The sequence below is a fragment of the Staurois parvus genome, unplaced genomic scaffold (assembly GCF_062004578.1).
Source record: "Staurois parvus isolate SC_StPar_1 unplaced genomic scaffold, SC_StPar_1.0 ptg000670l, whole genome shotgun sequence".
Classification (NCBI taxonomy): domain Eukaryota; kingdom Metazoa; phylum Chordata; class Amphibia; order Anura; family Ranidae; genus Staurois; species Staurois parvus.
The window spans coordinates 1,829,160-1,853,595 of record NW_028318466.1 but is presented as its reverse complement, the minus strand read 5'-3'; the positions used below and the strand labels follow the sequence as shown (position 1 = coordinate 1,853,595).

At 40.6% G+C, this 24,436-nt stretch overlaps 1 protein-coding gene across 3 annotated transcripts in view; it reads right to left on the bottom strand.

Moving 5' to 3' along the window:
• Window positions 1–1,224: 1,224 nt before the first annotated feature.
• Window positions 1,225–24,436, bottom strand: part of PIK3R4 (phosphoinositide-3-kinase regulatory subunit 4) — an 81,253-nt gene continuing 58,041 nt past the window's right edge. For all 3 annotated transcript variants that reach the window (XM_089652060.1, XM_089652062.1, XM_089652061.1), the window contains exons 16-20: window positions 23,865–24,011; window positions 13,898–13,998; window positions 12,526–12,614; window positions 9,469–9,580; window positions 1,225–1,822 (exon numbers count right to left, since the gene is read on the bottom strand). In XM_089652060.1, coding sequence (XP_089508186.1) covers window positions 1,652–1,822; window positions 9,469–9,580; window positions 12,526–12,614; window positions 13,898–13,998; window positions 23,865–24,011 — 620 coding nt within the window. In that variant the 3' untranslated portion in view covers window positions 1,225–1,651. The remainder of the gene's footprint in view (window positions 1,823–9,468; window positions 9,581–12,525; window positions 12,615–13,897; window positions 13,999–23,864; window positions 24,012–24,436) is intronic.

The window sequence follows — 24,436 nt, the reverse complement described above, 5'->3', positions numbered from 1 at the left end:
TTGACAGGTACCCGCTCCCACTTGCGGTCCGATCGCCTAGGCGATCCTCCCTCCCCGTAGTCTTTTGGGACACGTGAAAGGTCCCAGAAGACTACAGGAAAATTCAGGAAGCGCATCGCTATTCGCGCATGCGCAGTGAGCACCCGGCTGTGAAGCTGCAAGCTATCACAGCCGGGTGCCCACACTGAAGATGCCGGCCTCCTGGAATACAGGACGGCCGGTGAAACGGGCTGCGGGGGGACACACAGTGGGACAGAGGGACAGGTAAGTGGCTGTTTTTTTTAAAAGTCAGCAGCTACAGATTTTGTAGCTGCTGACTTTTAGTTTTTGACAGGGTGAGTGGAACTCCACTTTGAATTAATATTCTTGTGTTAATGCAGCCCAATATTCTCTGTGAATTCTTCTCCTGAGAAAGATAAAAACATAGAAGAGTGACGGCAGAAAAAACAAGTGATCTATCATGTCTTCCCCATTTTTTACATTTCTGATATATAGAAATATTTTTTTTTTCATTCCTCTCAAGCATTTTTGAATCCGCTTACTGTTGACTGGCTCATTACCTCTGCTGGAAGTCTATTCCCAGCATCAACTACTCTTGATAAAATAATACTTTCCAAGATTAGTTTTGGACTTTCCTCCTGCTAGTTTGAGGTCATAACAACTTACAAAGCCATCCACAACTCTGCCCCCAGCTACATCACCAACCTGGTCTCGAAATATCAACCAAACCGCTGTCTTTGATCCTCCAAAGACCTTCTGCTCTCTAGTTCCCGTGTCACCTCCAGGACTTCTCCCATCCTATGGAACTCCCTACCCCAATCTGTCTAGCTGTCTCCTAATCTATCCACCTTTAGACGATCCCTGAAAACCTCTTTAAAAGACGTCTATCCTGCTTCTACCTAGTAAACCGCCATTTATTTCCTCCATCAGCTCATCCCCCCACAGTTATTACCTTTTGTATGACTCAACCCTCCCTCCTAGATTGTAAGCTCTAACGAGCAGGGTCATGTGTTTCCTCTTGTACCAAATTGTATTGTAACTGTAATATCTACCTTCATTATGTAAAGCACTACGCAAATGCGCAAACTGTTGGCGCTATATAAATCCTGTATAATAATAAAAAAAAAAAAATGTCCCAATGTTCTTGATTTTAGCCTCATTTCACCCCCTTGATGTCTCGGCTTTCCTTCACGCCATACAATCCGCTCAAATAATTTGCACAAATTTAGTATACAGGTAGTTTTTTTTCTTTAATATCAGTATGAGAACATTAGTGCAAAATGAATAGTTTCATTCATACTCGTTTAAACAAGCATTCAAAGTATAAACTAACAAACAATTTAAATATCATGTATCCACCGTTTACAGCATGTATACACGCAGGAATGAGAAAGCAGTTTTTATATGCAGGGATCATAAAGGGGAAGAGAACATTTTCCAAAAGCTGTAATAAGCTCATAGATGTTCTGAATAATACTATGGACAGTTGGTATTCAGAAGGCTCAATGCAGAGTCATTATGTCACTGGCTGACTTATTCTAGACCGGCAGCCCTGCTCAAGAGGCCTACAACTCAAGCCATGCATAGCAGGACTCAGCAGTTGTCACTGGCAACTAAATAGTACTTTAACTGGCTCCAGCTTCATTACATTTTACTTCCACACTTTCACAATGCCATCCCTAGAGGCTGTTACTATAAAGCCTTGTGTGGTTTGGAAGGTGGCCATGTCTGTAATAATGTCATGATGTCCTGCTGGCAGGGATTCAGGTCCTCTTCGAGGGGCATCTTCACTGGGCCCCATTGTATGCTTACTCTGAATTTCCTACAAGTAAAAGTGAGAAACACAGAGGGTAATATATGTGAATATTTTGCAAATATATAAATTTAAAAAAACATAAGTAAAGGTTATCAAGTAGAAGGAACAACAGAATCTGAATTTAACATGTGCAGATTAGAAATATACTGTATGTTATAGGCTGCTGCCAAGGATGGATTGGCAAGAAGTGATATATAAAATCTATTGTTTGAAGGTAAAATAGCCGCATTGACAAAGACTGGACTCTGCTGCACCCCTGTGGAAACATTTTTAATACCAGTTACTGAAATTGCTGCTAAATATATACATACACAAACATTAATGAAATCCAGATCAACTGAAAACCAGACAACTTTTGCATACGGAGAATGGAATTTAATAGGAATAAGAAAGCAGAATCTACAGCTGCTTGGAATGGCAACCAATCAGCTTCTAGCTTTCATTTTGAAAGCTTAAAGTGTTACTAAACCCGCAACAGTAAAATCAGTCAGTATAACTAGCATGTTTTACTGCATATACACACTGTGGAACCTAAGGGGTTAATCCTCCGCATTATGTAAAAAGGATGTTTGATCCTCTCCTCGGATCCTCCCCTTTGCGGGGCGTTAATACCATTAACTTCATTATAGGCTTTTGTGGTGCGGTTTTAACGTTTGGAAAATGCCTCAAAAAAGCGCATAGGGCATTTGGGGAGCATTTGAGGAGTGTTAAAACCGCTTTCCAAATGCCTGTCAAACGCTATAGGGGCGTTAGGGCTCGTTCACACTTGACTAATTTCTAACTCTTCCCAAAGTTCCTTCTACCCTGATTTCCAAGAGCTGGTTGCTCGGCCAAACTAAGCAGAGTCCTGGTTGTGCCAATCTTCTTCCATTTGAGAATTATGAGGCCACTGTGCTCTTGGGAACCTTCAGTGCAGCAGATTTTTTTATTGTAGCCTTCCCCAGATCTGTGCCTAGCAAAAATAATTTCTCTGAGCTCTGCAGGCACTTCCTTTGACCTCATGGCTTTTGCTCTGATACACTATGCATTGTCAGCTGTGAGACCTTTCATATAAAAAGGTCTGTGCCTTACCAAATCATGTCCGATCAGTTTAAATTTACCACAGGTGGACTCCAATCAAGGGGTAGAAACATATCAGCAATAATCGAGAAATGGGGGGCACTTGAGCTAAATTTTAAGTGTTGTTGCAAAACGTGTTGATTTTAACACGAAACATGTCGTCACTTTCACACCGGCAAATTCTATAGTGTTACCATTTTTTACAGTGGGTAAAATAACTATTGAACATGTCACCATTTTTCTAGGTAAATACCGTATTTTTCGCTCCATAAGACGCACTTTTTTCCCCCCAAAAAAGGGGGGAAAATGTCAGTGTGTCTTATGGAGCGAATATAAAGCGGCCAGTCCGGTATTTCTGCCGCCACCATGTCAGAATACTGGGCCGGCCGCTCAGCTGTTCTCTCTTGCAGGGCCTTACCTGTTCCTCGCTCCAGCGCTGTACAGTCTTCCCGCGCTGGCTTCTGTGACAGCCTGATGCCCACTGCGCATGCGCTTCGCTTTGTGAATGGTCCGGTGTCTTCTGTGACACATGACAGGTCCCAGAAGGCGCCGGGCCATTCACAAAGCGCAGCGCTTCTCGCACATGCGCAGTGGGCACCCAGCTGTCACAGAAGCCGGCGCGGGAAGAAGAGAGAAGGACAACTCCGTGGAAGTGGGAGCGGGTACCTGTCAAATTCAGGTACCCGCTCCCCCTCCCCAAAGGTCAGCAGTCTCTGGTCATCTCCTTTACTGTACGCAGTCTCTGGTCATCTGTACTGTGTCCCTGGTATTTTCCCTCTACTGTGTCCGCAGTCTCTGGTCATCCCCTGTACTGTGTCCGCAGTCTCTGGTCATCCCCTGTACTGTGTCCGCAGCCTCTGGTCATCCCCTGTACTGTGTCCGCAGCCTCTGGTCATCCCCTGTACTGTGTCCGCAGCCTCTGGTCATCCCCTGTACTGTCCGCAGCCTCTGGTCATCTCCTGTACTGTGTCCGCAGTCTCTGGTCATCTCCTGTACTAAGTACAGGAGATGACCAGAGACTACAGACATAGTACAGGAGATGACCAGAGACTGTGGACATAGTACAGGAGATGACCAGAGACTACAGACAATGTCCACAGTCTCTGGTCATCTCCTGTACTATGTCTGCAGTCCATTGGTTCAGAATTTTTTTTTTCCTGTTTTTTGCCTCTAAAACCTAGGTGCGTGTTATGGTCAGGTGCGAAAAATACGGTATATTTCTAAAGTTGCTATTGACATTAAATTTTCAACAGGTCGGTAATGACCCATACAATCCATACATACAAAGAAACCATAACAAATAAATTCAGAAACTAAGTTATGTGTATCAAAATGGAATGGCACAGGGAAAAAGTATTGAACGCATGCAGAGAGGGAGATGCAAAAAGGCACTGAAAGTCAAGACACCAGCTGAAATCTATCAGTAATTAGAAAGCAATCCTGCCCCTTGTCAGTGCAAATTAATATCAGCTGGTTCAGTCTGAACTGATGGCCCATAAAAAGGTGTCTCATTATCAAGGTGTCACACAAGAAACATCTTACGATGAGTAAAAGCAAAGAGCTTGGCATTGGTTACAGGAGGATTTCTGAACTTCTGAATGTTCCAGTAAGCACCGTTATGGCCATAATCAGTAAGTGGAACGATCGTTGCGATCTGCCGATTGCTGGTGCAATGCTTTACAGGCTCCTGCAGCCAAAAATAATAATGCACATTTTTTGCAGGTAAAAAAAAAAATGTGCATCATTATTTTTGGGCAAAAGGTGAACTTATTCTTTAAAAATATGAAAAAATAGGGGGTTAATAACTTTTCCTTTTCCAGAAATTATTGTATTTGGCTTGTTTTGGGATTAGAACTCCCAAGCAGGTGTTTAAATGTGTGCCAAAGTATGCATCTTTTACTCAAGCTGTGACTGAAATAAAAACCAAACAGACATTATGGAAAAGAGAGCAGACTATAATTCTTAAAGGGCCATAATTAAAAACCATTTCAATCCTTCTCCTGGGACTTGAACCCAGGGACTTCAACAGTCAATGTATCATTAACATTCAATATTATAGCAAGCATGCAGTAATAAAAAAAAAAAAAAACCCCTCCAAAACCAAACAAATTAATGGATAAATTAACCTTTCAACAAAAAACAAATGGTTGCAGGTAAAAAGTGTGCATTTAATATTTTTCCTTGTAGGAGCTTGTAAAACATGGCACCAGTGGCCAGTAGATTGCTGATGCTATGCAGGTCTCCTGCAGACATGTCTGTATCTGCTTGTTCGTACCTTGTACGGGCAAGCCGACATTTACTGACAGGAAGAATCAATGAACTACCACGGCACTCACAGCTGCCAACGCTGAATATGGGTGTAGCACGTAACATGTTATGAAAGGTGAACTTACCCTTTAAAGGATTGGGAAACAAGACACCAGGGTTGATTTACTAAAAGATCTGCATAGAAACCAATTAGCTTCCAGGTGTTAATGTCTTATGCAGGCCATAGACAGGTCGTTTATCGGCCGAATTTTTGTCCACACAAAAAACTCAGCCGATATTCACGCCATTAGTGGGGCCAGCTCGTCGGCTGTTTTTTGCGGATCTTCTCGTTTAGTTTTATCGGTCACGCTGAAAAATCCACTAAAAACAGCCGTTTTCTGTGGACATGGGTGGCAGCATAGGCAACGGGGCCGACCGATATTTCGTTTATCGGATGAAAATTCAGCCAATAAATGGCCCATCTATGGCCTGCCTTAATGGCCTAACTGTTGTGTTATTGGCTTAACACCCCACTCACATCAAATAGTATGCCAAGTCCCACCCTAGTGTCCGCAATTAGAGCGGTCAAGTCGGAGCTGCACCAATTTCTAAAGTAGTACATGTACTACTTTTGGTGCAGTTTGCATAGACATCTGTGTCCTGCAAATCGCACCTGAAATCGGCATCTCACCCGACTTTGATATTGCGCAACTTCACTGTAAGTCGCACAATTTCAAAGTCAGGCTTGATGTGACCAGGGAGTTATTGAACAAGCTGAAGTTAGAAACTGATTGGCTACCATGCAAAGCTTCACCAGATTGTGCACTCTCCAGTTTTAGCAAATCAACCCCCATTTCTTTTTTGGGAGCTAAAATTCAAGGCAGACAGTGTTCTCCTAAGTTAATGAATTAGTGAAGACATCACATTTTTTTAAACAATTTTTATTTATATGCACTTAAAAAAAAATAAAAAAATAAACAGAGAAAACTGAAATAGCAGTAACTATTAAAGTGGACCTCCCATCAAATACACGGACCTCTACTTAGTAATTGAATAGCACAAGAGCACAATCTCTGCAGATTTAGGATTGTCAGCTCTTACAGGATCCTATGATGAGCTTGAGAGACATCACTGAGCCTAAATGAGTAGGCGCGGGTTCAAGGTAAGAAACCTTTTTATTTCAGTTTTAAATAGCATTTTCATATTAACCCCACTATGTCATGCTAACAACACTAATCCTGCACAGGCAGACACCCACAGTAAGTACAGTGTAGGAAAGGAGGGCAGAGGTATCTTTTTGTCATGTGTAGATACAGGAATCAGTCCTTTTTCACTTTTTTGGAGGATGAAGCAGTCTGATAACATTTCCCCCTACTCTAGAGAGTTACACATCTTGGAAGCAGAGTGGAGTTGTGGAACTTCCTGTTCACATGACCATGATATTTTCACAGTAACAAATAAAACACCTCTACTTATTTTTTTCCTTGGAACCTCCGTGGGCTGTGAATGGTCAAGCAACATTGGACTCCTCAACTCTTTCGCGAAGTGTACAAAGTTAGTTTGTCATTCTTTACACTTGTGCTATGATGCTCCTGCTCAGTCTCTCGTCTCCAAGGTCTCTGCAGCCTGTAAGTATTGCCTCTCCTGCCTGACTGCTGCTTCTCTGTGCATTTTACATGAGGACACCAGTCTGCTCTGCTGTATTACCATATACTATCATGTTATATCATATTATGGGCAGTACAGTGGCTAAATGGTTAGCACTTCCACCTGGCAGTACTAGAGTTGTTGGTTCGAATCCAAACCACAGCACCACCTACCTGGAGTTTGCATGTTCTCCCTGTGCCTGCATGGTTTTCCTCCAGGTACTCCCGTTTCCTCCCACACTCCAAAGACATGCTGGGAGGTTAACTGGCTCCTGTCTAAATAGTCCCTAGTATGTGTATGTATGAATGTGAGTTAGGGACCTTAGATTGTATGCCCCTTGAGGGTTAGAGACTGATGTGAATGTACAATATACAAGCAAAGCGCTGCGTAAGTTGACGGCACTATATAAGTACCTAAAAAAAAACATTATAATGAAAAATACTGTATTGTATTTATAAAACATTTCCAGAGCTGTCCATCCTGTGAAATTGCATTACTGGGCTATTTTCTATCCAGGTCAAATGATATCCATTAACAAACAAAAAAAAAATTGGTTCAGGAAAATAGTAAATTATGGCAACTAGATGGAGCTGCCAATTATAGTAAATAAGTATTTGCAGTATTTCCTATGATTATCAGCATCATCTAGTGCACATAATGCAGTATTTTCTTGATTCACTCTATTTTGCATGAATAAATACCTTTCAAACTGGCGAGAAAATAGCATAGTAACATTTGATTTTGCCCCCATTCCAACAGGGCAATTTTTAAAATAAACATACCCCTATGTATTCACCAAAGATATCACAAGTAATTTTATGTAACACTTTGGGATAACATGCTCAACTAGCAGATTGACAGCCGAACAGGTCGTTCCTCTTTCTGAGTGGGCGCCATATGACGTCCGGTACAATTTGCCACTGGCTGTGTCCAGCCAATGATTGATCACCACGCTAGCCCATTGCCAGTGTCATGTGATTGCTGTGACCAATCACAGCAGATCACGGCAATCGCGGTCTCCGCCTCTGAAGTGCGTGCGCACGAAACGCGTTAGGCGGAGCCTAGGACGTTGTGACGTCACGCCGCTGTTCTTGGACGGTCAGTCTGACATACCTGACGCTGTTGTTTATGCTGCTCACGCTGTCATTTGCCTAGTTGCTGTATACCTCACCTTGCTATGATTTAATAAATTGTGGCTTAAAACTACTACACTATGGGCACTCTCCTTGATCTCCTTTGAGGAGCTCTATCATTTTAGAGCCTTGCTGTGATCCAGTATCCGGTCCACTGCATCCAGGGAGGGAGCACCTGTAAGCAGGCATCTCTACCCAACCATCCCTTAAAGGGGTCTCTGGCCATCTGGATCCACCTACATCCTTTGAGAGCTCATATCCTTGCCACATGGAGAGAGAACCATCTTATGTTCCAGTCCTGTCCTTTACCTGTGAAGGGATTCTCCGTTGATATACACACTGCGTAATTTTATTACTCTTCTGGTGAGTGTGTAATTCTTACTTTACCACAAGGAGCACCACCATTGGATTGAAGTTATATCTCACGATAACATATAGACTGTCACTTTTTTTATAGTTTTATGCTATTTGAGACTTTTAAATATTTTATTTTGCTTTGTTGATTAGCGCTGCACATGTTTACAATTGTTGTGATCTATATAAAATAACAGATGGCTTCCTTTCATGCCATCCGATGTATACAATTGTGTTAGCTGAAAACTGGCCTGGAAGGGGGTAAAAGTGCCCGTATTGAAGTGGTTAATACAATTTTCGCATTCTTCAGACCTTGAAAATTCACATCTACAGCACACATTTGCTAGTCAAATGCTCACTTTTAATGACCATTAATTATTTAGCAAATTTTCATATGATCAACACACAAATAGCAGCGAATAAATACCGCCATATTTTATAATTATCATTTATAAAATCAAGAAACACATGATTGTGACCTGTAGCAAATATGTTGAGAGCTCACATTTAATTTTCTCATTTCCACTGCAATGATCACAGAAGCAAAAAGGTTCTGATTTACCCATCTGTTCTCTACTCACCCAACATCCACCCTGTAGGCCTCTTCCTTGGAATTGAGTTCTTTAAAATAGTATTATGACCACTTCGGCTTCATGTACACAGGACGTTTTTAAATCTCTGCTCCACTTGGCAGCAACATTTTGGCAGAAAAAAGGCCTGACGCTTGTAAAAGTTGTCTAATGCTTTTACAAGTGCTTGGGAGCATTTACAGGCCTCAAGTGCTCGAGCGTTAATTTAATTGGCCAGAAGAATAATTTATGGTGGCCATTAAAATTAATTAACGCTCAAGCACTAAAATGCGCCTAGCATTAACATGCATTTAGACACAGACGTTTTTTTCTGCCATAACGTTGCTACTCTTGGACGAACTGTTTTTTTTTACAACTCCTAAAAGCCCTTGCCACTAAAAGCTTCTAAAATTCTCCATGTGCATGGTCACATAGGATAACATGGAGGGTCATTTGAAAGCTGTAAAAAACAAAAAAACAAAAATACAAAAAGAAAAAAAAAAGAAAAAAAAAAACAAAAAAAAAAACGCCTGCTACCCCTAAAAGTTGCTGCAAAAACGCCCTGTATGCATGGGGCCTTAAAGACAGAAAACTGGATTTTCTATATTGTGATTTAAATTTCGTATCTTAATAAAACTATTACCTGAACAACTTCTGTGCCCTCAATTATCTTGCTGAAATATGATACAGGTGGCAGATTGTTGGTGCTTCCTGCAATTATATAAGATCTCTTTGGACAGGCTAGATTCCAAAATCTGAGGATCAAAATAAAAAACGGAAATCAGTTACAATTATACAATACTCACTCAAAATGCGTGACACAAAATTCCCTACTAACATAAAACAGTTTTCCAGAGAAGAATCGTCTGAGCTTGCAGTGAGTGGGTCCTAGAGGCATGAGAGCATCATCTTACAAACCAAGGAGAGCAAGAGGGAAAATGTTATCATTGGCATAAAATAATGCATACACTTTACCTCCTCTTTGACAGAGACGAACCACAAGAACATGGTCAGCTGCTGTGTTAAATCAGCTCTTAGATATGGACACACAACTCTATCCATTCTGCACGCAATAGCTGCGGATCCCCGCACTTAAAAATGGCACATCACAGGCACAAAAGAACTGGGACAAAAAGACCAAATAGGCTGATAGCTGCTCCCTTGTCCCAGAGCAATGTCCTATCAAGACGCCAATCCCATTATCTGACTGTGGCTTTATCCCCCTGGCATGAAACGTGACCTGTCTGAGAAAAGCAGGTTTCCCTGCGACTCTCTCTGAAGTCTTATATTATGGAGCAAAGCACTGAGGACTCCCATTTTGTAGCAGAGCGTATAGAGGATTTTGCCTCTCCAGCATTTTATGAGGTACAAGTTGTGGCTTTAGAACAAATGCCTTCTACCATGGACACACTAAATTGACGCAGTACACACTAGCATTTGACTAGCAGCACTTAACTCTCCACAGCCTAAAAAAGTCACTATGGGCACTTAAGCCACAATACATGGATCAAAATTCGACTGGTTCACTGTATGGGCTAGCTGGTGGTACACAAGTTGATCTGTCGATCAAATTGTGTACCACCAGCCTGTCTGTTATAGTCAGCAACACTGATAAATGCATTCTGCTAACAAGGAAGGCTCCCTGCTGTCAGAATATAATGGGTCAGCAGGAGTGATTCCCCAATCCCCATCGAATGTGTGGATGAGGAAATAGATTAATTTTCTTTTCTTTCAACCCGCTGGTTGACCAAAAAAAAAAAAAAAAAATCATCAATCATATATAGCCAGCCTATGAGACTGGCTAAATTAAAAGACTTTTCTCCATACAAGCTCAGACTGAGTTGAGACATTTCTTCTGAAATCCACAGTCAGAGGATATACACTCCTAAGCTTTTTGCTGAAATTTCTCCTATGGAAAAGGATAAGAAGAAATTGGCTATTCCGGTAGTGGATACTGCCATTATAGTTCTCAATAAACACCTCATAGTTCCTGTGGAGGATATTCACTCTTTCAAGGGTTTATTTTCATCATCAAGCACACAGATCGTATTGGAGACTACTTCCCAGGTTAACAGACTGGCATTCATTGTGACAACCTTCCAGACCATCGGGAAGGTTTTTCCTAGCTCTAGTACTGGATTTGTTATCCACCAGGTCAAAGCAAGGCCTGGTTTTGGATGTCAGGTGGATGTAATGGTCCAGAGAATTAGCCTGCCTTTCCCATGCGGTCATAATTTTGAGTTGCAAGGGTGTGCAGTAATATTGGGCATAAGGAACAGATTTGATGGCGGTCACCATCAAGCCTAGAACCCCATTAAAAAACGTAGGGTTGGCTGGCCCCAGGACTGTGTCAAAGGCAGAAATAGTGTCGACAAGGCACCATCCTTCTCTTCTACTGCTGATTTGAGTAACAGCAGCTGCTGCTATGGCACTATCAGGGACAGACTCAAGGCAAGAGGTAGAGGTGCCTACTTGTGGTGCCTGCAGGTTGAGGATTTCAGCTGGCCAATAAATACAGACAAAGCAGCATAAAACTCCTCCCCAGACAAACAAGAGGAATGGGCCACCTCAGAAGGGATTAAGGAGGAGGATGGAAGATCAGATTTGCATCCCCCAGGGCCTATATGGTAAATGCTACAGACCTCCTAACCCCCTTCACCTCCAGAGTTATTCATAACACGAGGGTCAATGCCACCTATGACCTTCTCTAAAGTCAACAGGAAGCCCATATGAAAACATACCAGAGGATCGCTGTAGTGGGTAAGGAGGAGGCAGGAGAGGCTGAGCTGAGTAAATGAATGTGTCCCAAAATGGAGAGCACATGTGCAGTGAACCCAATCCAGAAAGTTTGAGCAAGCTCAGTAAAACTGGCCCTACATTTTACAATCTGATTGTACAAACAATCTTCTTTAGCTCTACCAACAAATATGTACTGCAAGGGTCTGCCCGATTGGATACAAATTTATTGGGATTAGGTAGGTCTTCATATTGCATAGTTTTGGTAAATCTAAAGTTAATTTTACAGGAGGTTTTATTGTCAGAATGTAAAGTGCATGGTGACCTTAAGGACAACAATGTTCTGCAGAAATTTACTGGCCCTGGTAGTGTGAAGTGCTGTTGGCCTAAAAAAAACAAAAACAAAAAAACAAAACAAAAACAAGAAACTATTGTGTATTATTATTATACTGATATTTTAATTAAAGTCCTAATAAAAAGTACAATAACACCTTAAGGTGCCCACAGATGAGACGGTTGTTGCTTGATCTGGCTTTATATAATTGTATCAAAAGACTATTATATCTCTATAGGCACTCTGCAACATGTGCAGACACTTTCTTGTTGGCTATTCTGATGGGAAGGATAGAACATTCAGATAGGGTTTTCCCCAGACAGCTTATACTGTTCTTTCCACTTTATGCCAACTAGCGTTTCTTTTCTGCAAGTATCCTTGGCTGAGAGAAAAATACATGTTTATGCACTGATTACACTGCCATTTCATCAAGGCAACAACTCAGCCAATCAATGTATCATATTAAGAGGCACCTAAATTAGCCCTTCTGCACAAACCAAGTTATCATTCCACTTAGCTTGCTTTCCATTTTATATTTTATTGTACTTTGTTTTTATTTTACATGTACTTGATGTCATAAGTTTAAATCCATTTAATAAATGATTCTGATATGAAGAGAGTAATGCTTACCTAATTTTCATGTCCGATCCTGCAGTCAATAATATGGGGTTTCCATCTGCTGGACTGCAATAAATCCCATGAACACTGTGAGGTGAAGGCTGTGAATATAAAAACAATTATCACTGCAACACCAGTCTGCATCACAAAATCACAAATGATGGTCCTAAATTCTTTCATGATGGTATGTATTGCTGTACAGTGGAATCTGATACACAGTTCTGTCAGAAATTAATATCTCAGCAGGAGAGATCCCTGCATCAACATCACTTGTGTTGATGTGGGAATCTGTCCGTATTTTTGGTTGGCTGAGCAAAAAAAAAAAAAAATTGTATGCGTGTAAAGTCTGAAGGTTTTTACCTTCATGCATTCATGTGAAAAACCTTCTGTGTGCTGATTTTTTATACTCACCTAAGCCCACTCTGGATCCAGCAATGTGCACAGGAGCCTCGGCTGTCCTTGGACTCCCTCTTCTCATTGGCTGAGACAGCAGCGGGAGTCATTGGCCGAACCGCGGCTCTATGGGTCTTATGGACACACACAGCTGGGCTCGGGAGCGAGCATGCACTAGTGTCCCCATAGCAAGCTTGGGGGCACTGGTCTAGGGGGAAGGAACCAGGAGCACCGGTGGGGTCCTGAGAAGAAGTGGATCGGGGCTGCTCTGTGCCAAACCAGTATTACCAAGATTTATATGCAATTTCTTTTAAGAAAGGAACTGGCCTTCTGTCCTGTGTTAAACTAAATTATAGTAATAACTAACAGGTTGTTATAATACAACACAGGCCATGGTGAATTATATCAAATAAAAAAATTTGCTATGCTTCCTGGTCCAGCTCAACATTAACAGCAGCTAATCGCAGACTGTTTTCTTAATTGTAAAGTACAGATTGTGCTCCAATGTATAAAACTTGGTCTATTTGGAAATTGTAATTGATTAATAAAATATTCCTATGCAGTGCAAAGGACAAAACAAACTAGATGGCAGAAAGAAAAAAAAACTCTTGACCTGACGCTTACTGCCAAGGTGCAGTTTAGAACAAACTTTGGAAACTCATCCTGTTTGGGTAGGTCAGACTTGTCGTTAAGTTAAGGCTTGGGGTAAGTTTTACACTTGGATGAACAATGGAACATCACATGTATACTGTGAAAAATAGCTTGAATAGCCCTGTGGTTGGCTAAGATGGGGCATATCTGCAGCTCAGCTAAACGTGGTGATTTGTTCATTCATTATGGTATTATATGAATGTGGAGATGACCTTTCTGTTCACCTCCATTTTGTGCTACACCCTGATTTTACAAGCACATAGTATGAAAATGTAGCTCACATCACATGCATAATTAGCACAAATATGTAGAGATCATGCACACAGGACATAATACATACCTGCATTTCTGAGAGTGGGGGAGCATTGCTAGCCCACAGAGTGAACCGTCTGTCTCCAGTCTCCATGTCCCACATAGAGACTTCATTATTGCCTTGAACAGCTAGATTAGGACATCAAAACCTATCATTACTAGACTGTTTTTTACAAGAATAATAATCACTGTACTAAAAAGTCTACATGCATATCACAAACGTTACTTTCAACTATTACCAAAATTATGCATAAAATTTTTTTTTATTTTTAATACTTGGTCTGATGGCCAGAATCATTCAGCCCACTTCCTCTTGGCACAGTTTATTCTGGACTGGGAACCCCCAGCCTGTGATTGGATTACAAAACCAGATGCAGCACAGAGATAATCTCAACTCTGTCACTCTGCTTTCACTTCCTGTCAGCATGTTCCTTGCCAGCACATGAACTGTACTGCTTCTTCATCTAATACTCCAGCCATGCTGTAAAGGGACTGCAAGAGGCTGATACTAGATTTATGTAATGACAGTGCTTGAAATAAAGAAAAAAAAAAAAATACATTCAACAGTATATTATTGATTACAGAGCTACATTAATTTGTGTCTATTATATCCGTTTATAGTTCAGCTTTACAAAAATGAATAGCTCATTAACCACTTGCCGAACGCAGATAACTGAATGACGGCTTAATTGCAGCCGGCCAGTTCTGGAAGGGCGTCATCTCAGAACGCGCTCTCCTGCATGCCCCCAATGGCGTGCACCCGGCAGTCTCCATGATCGCTGCGTGCTACGGACACAGCTGATCATGTGATATGGTAAAAGGCCAATCACAGCGACCTTTTACCACGTGATCAGCCATGTCCAATGACACACTGATCACCTGGAAATGCAATTGCTGGTTATCGGTAGCACTTTCCTCACGCTGTCACAGCATGAGGAAAGTACTGCCGAGAACCGACAGTTGTCAGAGGAGGGATCAATGCCCTGATAATTGGTGCCCAGCAGTGTCACTCATCCATGCCGCCTATCCGTGCCGCCCATCAGCGCCGCCTATCAGTGCAGCCTGATCAACGCATATTAGTGAAAGGAGAAAAATTACCCGTTTGCAAAATGTTATAATAGAAACAAAGAAAAAATTTTTTTTTAAATTTGTTGCTCTTTTTTTGTTTATAGCGCAAAAAAAAAAAAAACCCAGCGGCGAGTAAATACCACCAAAAGAAAGCTCTCTGTGTGAAAAAAAATGATAAAAATTTCATATGGGTACAATGTTGCATGACCGCCCAATTGTCATTCAAAGTGCGACAGCACTGAAAGCTGAAAATTGGCCTGGTACGGAAGGGGGTATAAGTGTCAGGTAGGCAAGTGGTTAAAGTAGGATATTCTAAAAAGGAGTTTACAACTATGAAATAGGAACCACTTCTTATCCTACTTTCTTTGGTAAAAGAAGACATGCTGTGTTTCTATTAACTAGGCACACTAAAGACTGGCTTTTCCGATATTTCATGGCTTCTTAAATGGTAGCCATTTCACAAGTAGCTAGCACAGTAGGTGAAACCATTAATTAGCATATTAAATGTTTTTGACAGCCATATGATGTTCTTGCTCGTTTTAGTAATTTTAAGAGACTTTAACCTGAATAAGGCCTCAGGCTTTACTGTTAGTTAAGACCACCCATATTTAAAAAGAAAATGTATTTTGTAAACTGTAATTGAAGTTTTATTAAATATTATGTAGAGATTGAATGCTGCGATGAACACTGAAATAACAGTCTGTTTTACTGCTGTAGGTTACTACACCCTGTTCCAAATTATTATGCAAATTATATTTTTCTAATTTACCTAAATAATTGATGTAAATAACAGTCAGCATAAGATAAAAAACTTCCAATGCACTGTTCCAAATTATTACACACAGTAAGTTTCAAAACACTTTATAGGTTGTAAAGAACTGAAAATTGTCATTTGTTGTGTTTGCAGCATATTTACTGAAATCAAAAGCTATTTCAATCAAACTTTTAACAACATTTTAACTTTTATAACATTTTAACAGGTCACGTTCATTTTAACATAGGACCCCTTATTTGATAGCAGCTTCACAAGTCTTCCATCCATTGAACTTGTGATTTTTTGGACAGTTTCTGCTTGAATTTGTTTGCAACATGTCAGCATAGCCTCCAAGAGCTGCTGTTTGGATGTAAACTGCCTCCCACCCTCATAGATCTTTTGCTTGAGGATGCTCCAAAGGTTCTCAATAGGATTGAGGTCAGGGGAGGATGGAGGCCACACCATGACTTTCTCTCTTTTTATCCCCATAACAGCCATTGATGCAGAGGTATTCTTTGCAGCATGAGATGGTGCATTGTCATGCATGAAGATGATTTTATTACGGAAAGCATAGTTCTTCCTTCTGTACCAGCGAAGAAAGTGGTCAGTCATAAACTCCACATACTTTGCAGAGGTCATCTTTACCCCTTCGGGGACCCTAAAGGGGCCGACCAGCTCTGTTCCCATGATTCAGGCCCAAAACATGACTCCACCACCGCCTTGCCGACGTTGCAGCCTTGTTGGAACAGGGTGGCCGTCCACCAACCATCCACTACTCCATCCATCTGGACCATCCAGGGTTGCACGGCACTCATCAGTGAACAGGACTGTTTGAAAATTAGTCTTCATGTATTTTTCTGCCCAATGCAGCCGTTTCTGCTTGTGAGCATTGGTTAGTGGTGGCCGAATAGAAGGTTTATGCACAGTTGCAAGACTCTGGAGGACTCTACATCTTGATGTCCATGGGACTCCAGAAGCACCAGCAGCTTTAAATATCTGTTTGCTGCTATGTAATGGTATTTTAGGAGCTGCTCTCTTGATCTGATGCATGGATCTGGCAGAAATCTTCCTCAATGTGCCTTCAGAGCACGAACCCGTCTGTGCTCTGAAACAGCCACAAATCTCTTAATAGTGCAATGATCACGCTTAAGTTTTCATGAAATATCTAATGTTTTCATACCTCGTCCAAGGCATTGAACTATTTCACTTTTTTCGGCAGCAGAGAGATCCTTTCTTCCCCATATTTCTTGAAAATGGTGCTCTGCTTAATAATGTGGAACACCCTCCTTTAGTATTTTTCCTTAAATTGGGCTCACCTGCCAAATCTAATTATCACAGGTGTCCGAGATTGTTTTCAGTGATCAAAAGAGCCCTGAGACACAATGCCATCCATGAGTTAAACTGAAAAACTAAATATGTCATCTTTGTGACGCTTAAATAGAATTTGCATAAAAATTTGGAACATGGTGTAAAGGGCTCTCTCCCCCAGTCATAGTACATCCCTATGGCATTCAGCTGCAGAAAGTACCGCTGCTTTCCAGATGCAGTGGGCTTTCTGAAAGAGTAAGACATATCCTACCCCAAGGGCTCCTTTACAATTGACTTTATTTCTAACGCTTGCCAAACGCCCCTATAGTGTTCGACAGGCATTTGGGAAGTATTTTTAACGCTCCTCAAACGCCCTATGCAAGGTTTTGAGGTATTTGTGGTACAATTTTAACACTTGGCAAATGCCTATAATCAAGTTAAATGGTATTAACGTTCCCCAAATGCCTGCCAGGCATTTGAGGAGTGGCACCATAGCCTTGAATAGGAGGCTTCAACACCTCCTGACTCAACATGAGGCGCCAGTTTTGCCGTGACGCAATGCTAACGCTTCAGTGTAAACAACCCTGTGTGCTGCTATGTGCAGAATTTTCATAGGCGTTTGAGAAGCATTAAAAACGCTTCCCAAAGGCCTGTCTGACGCCTGCTGAAAAAGCTAGTGTGAATGTAGTCTAATGCAGGCCATAGATGGGTCGAAAATCGGCCGATTTTTCTTTTAAAAAAAACGAAAAAAATTGGTCGTTCAAGAGGCCGACGTTACCAGCAACGGTAAAAAAAAAAAAAAAAAAAATTGCCCGATTTTCATCCAGTCTACAGCCGGCAAAAAGTGTCCCTGCAGAGAGCTCCGCTATTTCTTTGACAGTTCATTGACATTTAAAGCGGTTGCAACAATGTATCTATTTGTATCCATTTAGGATACAGATGTTTTTATTCGGAAACAAATAGATACAATGTTGCAGCCGCTATAAATGTCAAGGAACTGTCAAAGAAATAGTGGAGCTCTCTGCAGAAACACTTTTTGCTGGACTGGAATTCCTCTTTTTTCTTCCTCTTCTTCTTCTTCCTCCTCTTCTTCTTCTTCATCCTCCTCTTCTTCTTCATCCTCTTCTTCATCCTCTTTTTGTCTTCCTCTTGCAGGTCACTGCTCATGCGCAGATTTTTTTTATCGGTAAAAAAAAAAAAAAAAAACAAAACAAAATCGGCCGATTTGCCCATCATTGCCACGAAAATCGGCCGATTTTTTTTCCAACTTTACCGATAAAAAAAATCTGCCAAAATACCAATAAACGGCCGAACAATTAGCCCACTAACGATCCGAAAATCGGCCAATTTTATTTTCGGCCGAAAAATCGTCCGATTTTCAACCCATCTATGGCCTGCATAAGTCAGCTAGAGTCCAGAATTCAGCAGAAGGCATGAGCTTTACTGATTGCTGGGCTCTAGCTGTGACTATCTGCAAACTAATAAAGTAAAAGTTAGAACACAAATTAATAGTAATGCCTGCTGTGGATAAAAAAATAAATGTCTTTAAACTTCAGTGAACTTGTCAATGTCAGTAATGGAACTGTGCTATTATACAGTACAGTAAATGCGATTAGACATTTAATTCCCAGCAGAGTGCAAGGAGGACAACATATGTTCCCTTAACTCCAGCACAATGTTATGCTTGACCTTCTGATTGTATAAATGCCAAATTACATTCAGGAAATTAAAATCAAAAAGCATGAATGCCAGAGCATTTATTTGAAATTCACAGGAACTATTTAGACAGTTGATTTTCAAACATGACCTTGAAAAATCCACAGAGGTTTACTGGTTTTCTTAAAATGAAAGACAAGCAATTTAATCCTTTTTGCATTCATGGCTAGACTTTTTTCAGAGCCTTGTGCTGGAACACTTTCCAAGCAAATGACTTTATATTCCAAATAACTGGTTTCTTCACAATAACCAGGGCTGGATTCAATTTAAGTAAGTCAGACAAGTTTCATTGTGTTGCCTCCATGACAACAAATCTTTACCCCACCTCCCGTCCAGCCATTGCATATAAATGGCCAGACGGTGGCAGTGCAGGGTCAGGTGGCTGTTTATAAACAGCCTCCCAAACCTGTTTGCGCTCCCTGGGAGCGCGCAGCACCGCAATCCGGTGCCCGCTGTGTCCTCAGTGTTTCACAGTGGAACACCAATTGTCGTACGGGACCTCTGTGCAAGGTCCCGATCATGTGATCACTGATTGGCCAATCAGTGATCACATGCAGAGTAGTAAGCAAGATGTCACTTCTGACATCATTGCTTACTACATGTGAAATCTGTGAATGATCACAGAGGTTACATGGTACAAGGCTATTCACAACAGCCTTGTACCATGTGACAAGCTGTGACCAATCACAGCTCACACAGTAGTTCTCAATGACTGCAAGAATGCAGCCAGAGAGAAGGAGCAATGATTGCTTTTACAGCCTTTATAGGTGTAAAAGCAATCAGTGTAAAAAGAAAAAAAATCTTCATCACCCCCCACAAGTAGTAGTTTCACCATGGTGACACTGTACTGCTAGGGTGACCGTATGTAAAAAAAATAAATAAATAAAATAAAAATGTAAAAAAAAAAAATTAAAAAATTATAATTTTTGGTTATAAACTAATTTGGGTTATTTTTTTTTTTTACTAAAAAGATAACTAAATAAATTTTGGCCAAGATTTATGATGAAATATTTGCAAAATTTTATAAGAAACACTTTTCAAAATTTTTGGACTTTCATTTACATAGCAAAAAAAAAAAGAAAACCAAGTGGTGAATAAATACCACCAAAATAAAAGCATGACCGCGCAATTGTCATTCAAAGTTTGATAGCACTGAAAGCTGAAAATTGGCCTGGACAGGAAGGGGGTAAAAGTGTCTGGACTTGAAATGGTTAAAAAGTACAGATTTTTGTACATCTTTTATAATAAAATCTGAGTATTTTAAACACAGTGAAAGCTGAACCCCACACAGATTAAAAATAAAAAAAAGTCTGTTAAATGTAGTTGAGCATTCTAAGTGTATTTCAATGTACTGTATTTTTACATAGGCACTTAAATCCGTCTTAATATCAGCCTCCTGTCATCCCCTGTAGAGTAGCAATTTAGTGTGGGAGAGAGAGGTACAGGACTAGTATCTATTCAGACCCTGTTGGATAGAGTAAACTAAATTTAAAGAATAGCATCCATCACCTATACCCTTTAACAAGGTTGTCCCTGAACAGACAGGGCCCCAAATGTCAGTACCTTTCGGTACAGGGTTCAGCTCAGTCCAGTCGTAGCCTGCCATAGACTTTAAAGCACCATGGAGTGATGCTGGACACTGCACTGGTCCCTCCTGAGTGCACTAAAGCTCTGAAAGGATCACACTGCTGAACAGCCCCATGTGTAAAAGGCCTAACAGAGAAAAGTTGTGTCATTCACCTGGCTATGCCGTCTAACAAACGATTATGAATGACAAAGAATCACGTAAGTGTATTTCAGATGGGAATTTGTTTGGCTGGAGTTCAAATTAAGTGGAAAAAAAAATAAATAAATATCAGCACAATATTTACAGTCACTAGGTTATGTCCCTTGTGTGGATATCTCTTCCGAATCGCATACTATCCTGAAATCTTCCTCCAACACCTAACCCAGGAGCCAGGTCGCCATGGCAACTAGAAATTGCGTCCTGGCGCCTAGGTTCACACACTGCCTCCCACTGACTTCACTGCAAAAGTCGAGTTTATTGACGCTACTGCAAAAATTGCGTCTATTGACTCCAATGCCAAATCGCCTCTCATTCACTTCAATGCAAAAACTGTCAATAGCAATCTTATGTGAGAAATTATCTCCACATGCCACGATCACTTGCGAGTCAGGAACTCACCGCTACAAACTCCCACAGAACCCTTTTCGTAATAGCATTCAAAACACAATGTGTGTGGATCACATCCGTTTGATCAACCTCAATAGAAACAAAATATCTAGCCTGTCATGTGAATCTGAGTTTGAAAAAGCATCCAGAATCGCACATATGTGAACCAGGGCAGCTCCAGTCACACCTGGGCATTTTGGTTGGGAAATCACATCGTGTAAACATTGTCGCCCAAAAGCTGCCTTGCCCCAGGCGCTGACAACCCACGCTACACTAAATAAAAAAAAACACAAAACAAAAAAAAAAAAAAAAAAAACTGGCTCCTAACTTTTTTTAGCTGATGCCTAAATTCAAAGCAAATTTCTCAAGTCCAGACCTAGCCCCACCCTCGTAATCTTGCAGTTTGGCGGGGTTAATAGGACTCAGGGGAGCAGTGACAGGCACTCATCAAGACTGCCTAATATGCCAGCCCTTTCCACCCAGCTCCACAATTCGTTGAAGCCGTAAGTACATCTATGACTGAAAAAAGTGATCTAAGAATAGAGGATGGGCTGATAACTGAAAGGTTTGCCAGCTCCATTCATAAATCCTGTTTTATTGACAGAAGCTGTAGTATGGCTCCTATGAATGACGGAGTTTGGGCAGAAAGGATGGGCATAATCAGACTCACTTGAGTAACTGCCCTCTCAGTTTTATTAACCCTGCCACATTCGAAAACTATCGTGAGATGGGGAGATGGAGTATTTCAATTAAGAGAAATGAAATTAGTACTACTGACTATAAGTAATGTCCCCTGTGCTGACTTTTTGTCCCATTGGGGAGATTTTTCTTCATTTCCTGTTCCATAGTCAAAACAGGAAGCAATAGGAAATCCCTGCAAATTAAGGGAATCCCCTGGGGCCCCACAGGTCACAAGAACTAATGTCCTCATTGGAAGATTTCCCCTCTATTACTTTTCTGAGGACAACCTTTCATTGGTAATGGTAAACAGGACAAATAGAGAGGATGAATCGCCCTAACATGGGGGGGGGGGCACAGACAGTAATAAAAACTCTATAGGTGTTCTAAGCCATCTCCACTCTAACTAAAATAAAAACGTTTTTTGTTTTGGATATACTTATATTTTAAAAACCACCCTGATAACTTGCAACAAAAAAATGACAACCGCAACATAGAAAAAAAAAAAAAGACAGACTTTCATTACACAGATGTTTTTTGTATTTAGATCAGTGATTTTAAAACTCTTCAGGACTTACAAACCTGTTACAAATGACACCAGAGCCTCACATTTTAATCAATTAAAAACAAAACAAATGCAATGACTTTATAAATACATTCTACACCCATTTTGCATTTTATATCTGAACAGAACATTTTGCATCAATTCTAATCAATTTCTGAGGAAAACAAAACCTTAGTTTGTTATAGTGTATTTGCCCAGTGAGATAATCACTGGCTAGAAGTTTTGGCATTCTGTTCTTAGCCTAAGCATCATGACCGCAAGAGGACTTATTATTCAAAGCGTCTGCAATAAGCTTCTCAATAGCACTCATCACTATAAATAAAAGATCTATATGTCTATGAACAGTTTTACATTCAAGCTTTTGTTTGATAGCTGCCACGATCAAAGAAACGGCTATTGTTCAGGTTTTTGTACGGCCTGCAGGTCACTAAAAATAAAAACAAAAGTCCACACTTTTTGCAGATATATGCCACAACAGCATCATTGACCCACAATAGAGTGAAGTGGGCAGGAATTCAAGGCATTATATTTTTAAAAATGGTAGAATTGCAAAATGTGTAAAAACGGTCATTTTAGGTTGAATATATTTTTATTTGCCTTTTTGTTTTACATTTTCGAGATCTAGGTAAACAATGTCATACATTCCAGGAGTCATCAGAAGGGGAGGAGGGGATTTCTTATCCAAGCACACCCTCCTGCCTGCATGCCTGAGCTAAGGAAAGATGGAATCTAGGAAGTAAATGCTACTCCTCAAGATGGCCACGCCTAGAAAAGTGAGGGGGTGATGTAAAGTAATTTCTCAGCAAATACAGCATGCAGACACGAACAGATGGGCGAGTTTGCTTTGAATATTAAAAATGAATTCGAGTTTTTGATTTGTGGTGCCCAGATGCAGTGTAGTTGCGCTTTAATAAAGGGAGATAGGAGCTCACTGGATTTCTGGAAAAGTATTCAGGTATTTTTTTGTACATGCAGTGCATTTAAAGAGACAGCGCATAGAAGACAGCGTATGTATAAAACATGCACTGCAGAAATGTGCTTTTTATTTTCTCCAGAGATATGATATAAGAGAAAAACAAAGGGCCGTGTAAACCTAGTTTTAGGACAGCGCTCTGAAAACCTTTTGTTCTGAATGCAGATGTCGGTGACTTGTCGATTAAGGTCTGACAAACAACTGCTCAGTCTGCTTTCAGCACATTGAAGCTGAATGCAATTAGTTCTTCTGAGTGATGTCACCTCCCTGGATCAACCCTGACCAATAGACAGTTCAACCACCAAAAGTCCCTTACATGTTTGTTGAACACATGACTTTTTCAAGTTCCATTCCAAGCAGATGGAGGTGCAGAAGAGCACATAATTTTGGGCCAAATATACATCATACTAGGAAATGTTTAGAAAAACAGGAAATTATTAAGCTAACCAAACTGAAAAATTAGCTCATTGTGGTAAAGGAATATACTGCAGAATTTGAAGTATTATTCTGTCCAAATACACAGTATAACAATTGTTTTGCTAGAAATAAAGGAAACTATTTACACTTGCAACAATATAAACTAACTTAATGCAACCCCACAACTGTAGAAAGACTTGTCAGTGAGCACCCTGTTTGAGTAGAGAGCAATATAGCCATGCAGAGTAAAAATACTGCTTGGCTGCATTTTAAAAATATTGAATACGGACACAGAAAATTACTGGTGAAATTGTATACAAATGTAATGGCAAACAGCACATACCTGCTATCACCCAGGACTGGTACATTGTGTGCATGCTCAAAGGATGCATCAGTAGTCGTCGAATCCTTGCCCGTGCTGGATGAGTATGGCTAGAGATTGGTAACTGGAACCTCATATCCCAGCATGCCATGGTTCCACTGCTAGTGCCTTACATAAGAAAACAAAATTTTGTATCTATGAAATTGGAACCTTTTACTACAGGTACAAATAACCATGGTGTATCTCACAAGAATACAGATTTTGATATTTAAAAATCTACACTTACACATATCATGAAATAATGAATAGAAGCAGACAGAGCTAAACAAACCTGAAAACAATGCTAAAACAAACTGCACTAATTTGTATGCGTATTCACTGGTGACTGAAATCCATGAAGTACAAATTGAAGCCAGTCTAACTAGAAAAATGTATTTTACAGTATACATGAAATATTTATGTTAAACTAAGAAGACATTGCAAAAAACGTAATGTCCCCCCCCCCCCTTCTTATCCTTTGCAACAAAATTTTTTTTTTTCGAGCACTTTATCCAATATTGTGGCTACTTAAGAATATTGCAGTAGTAAACTCT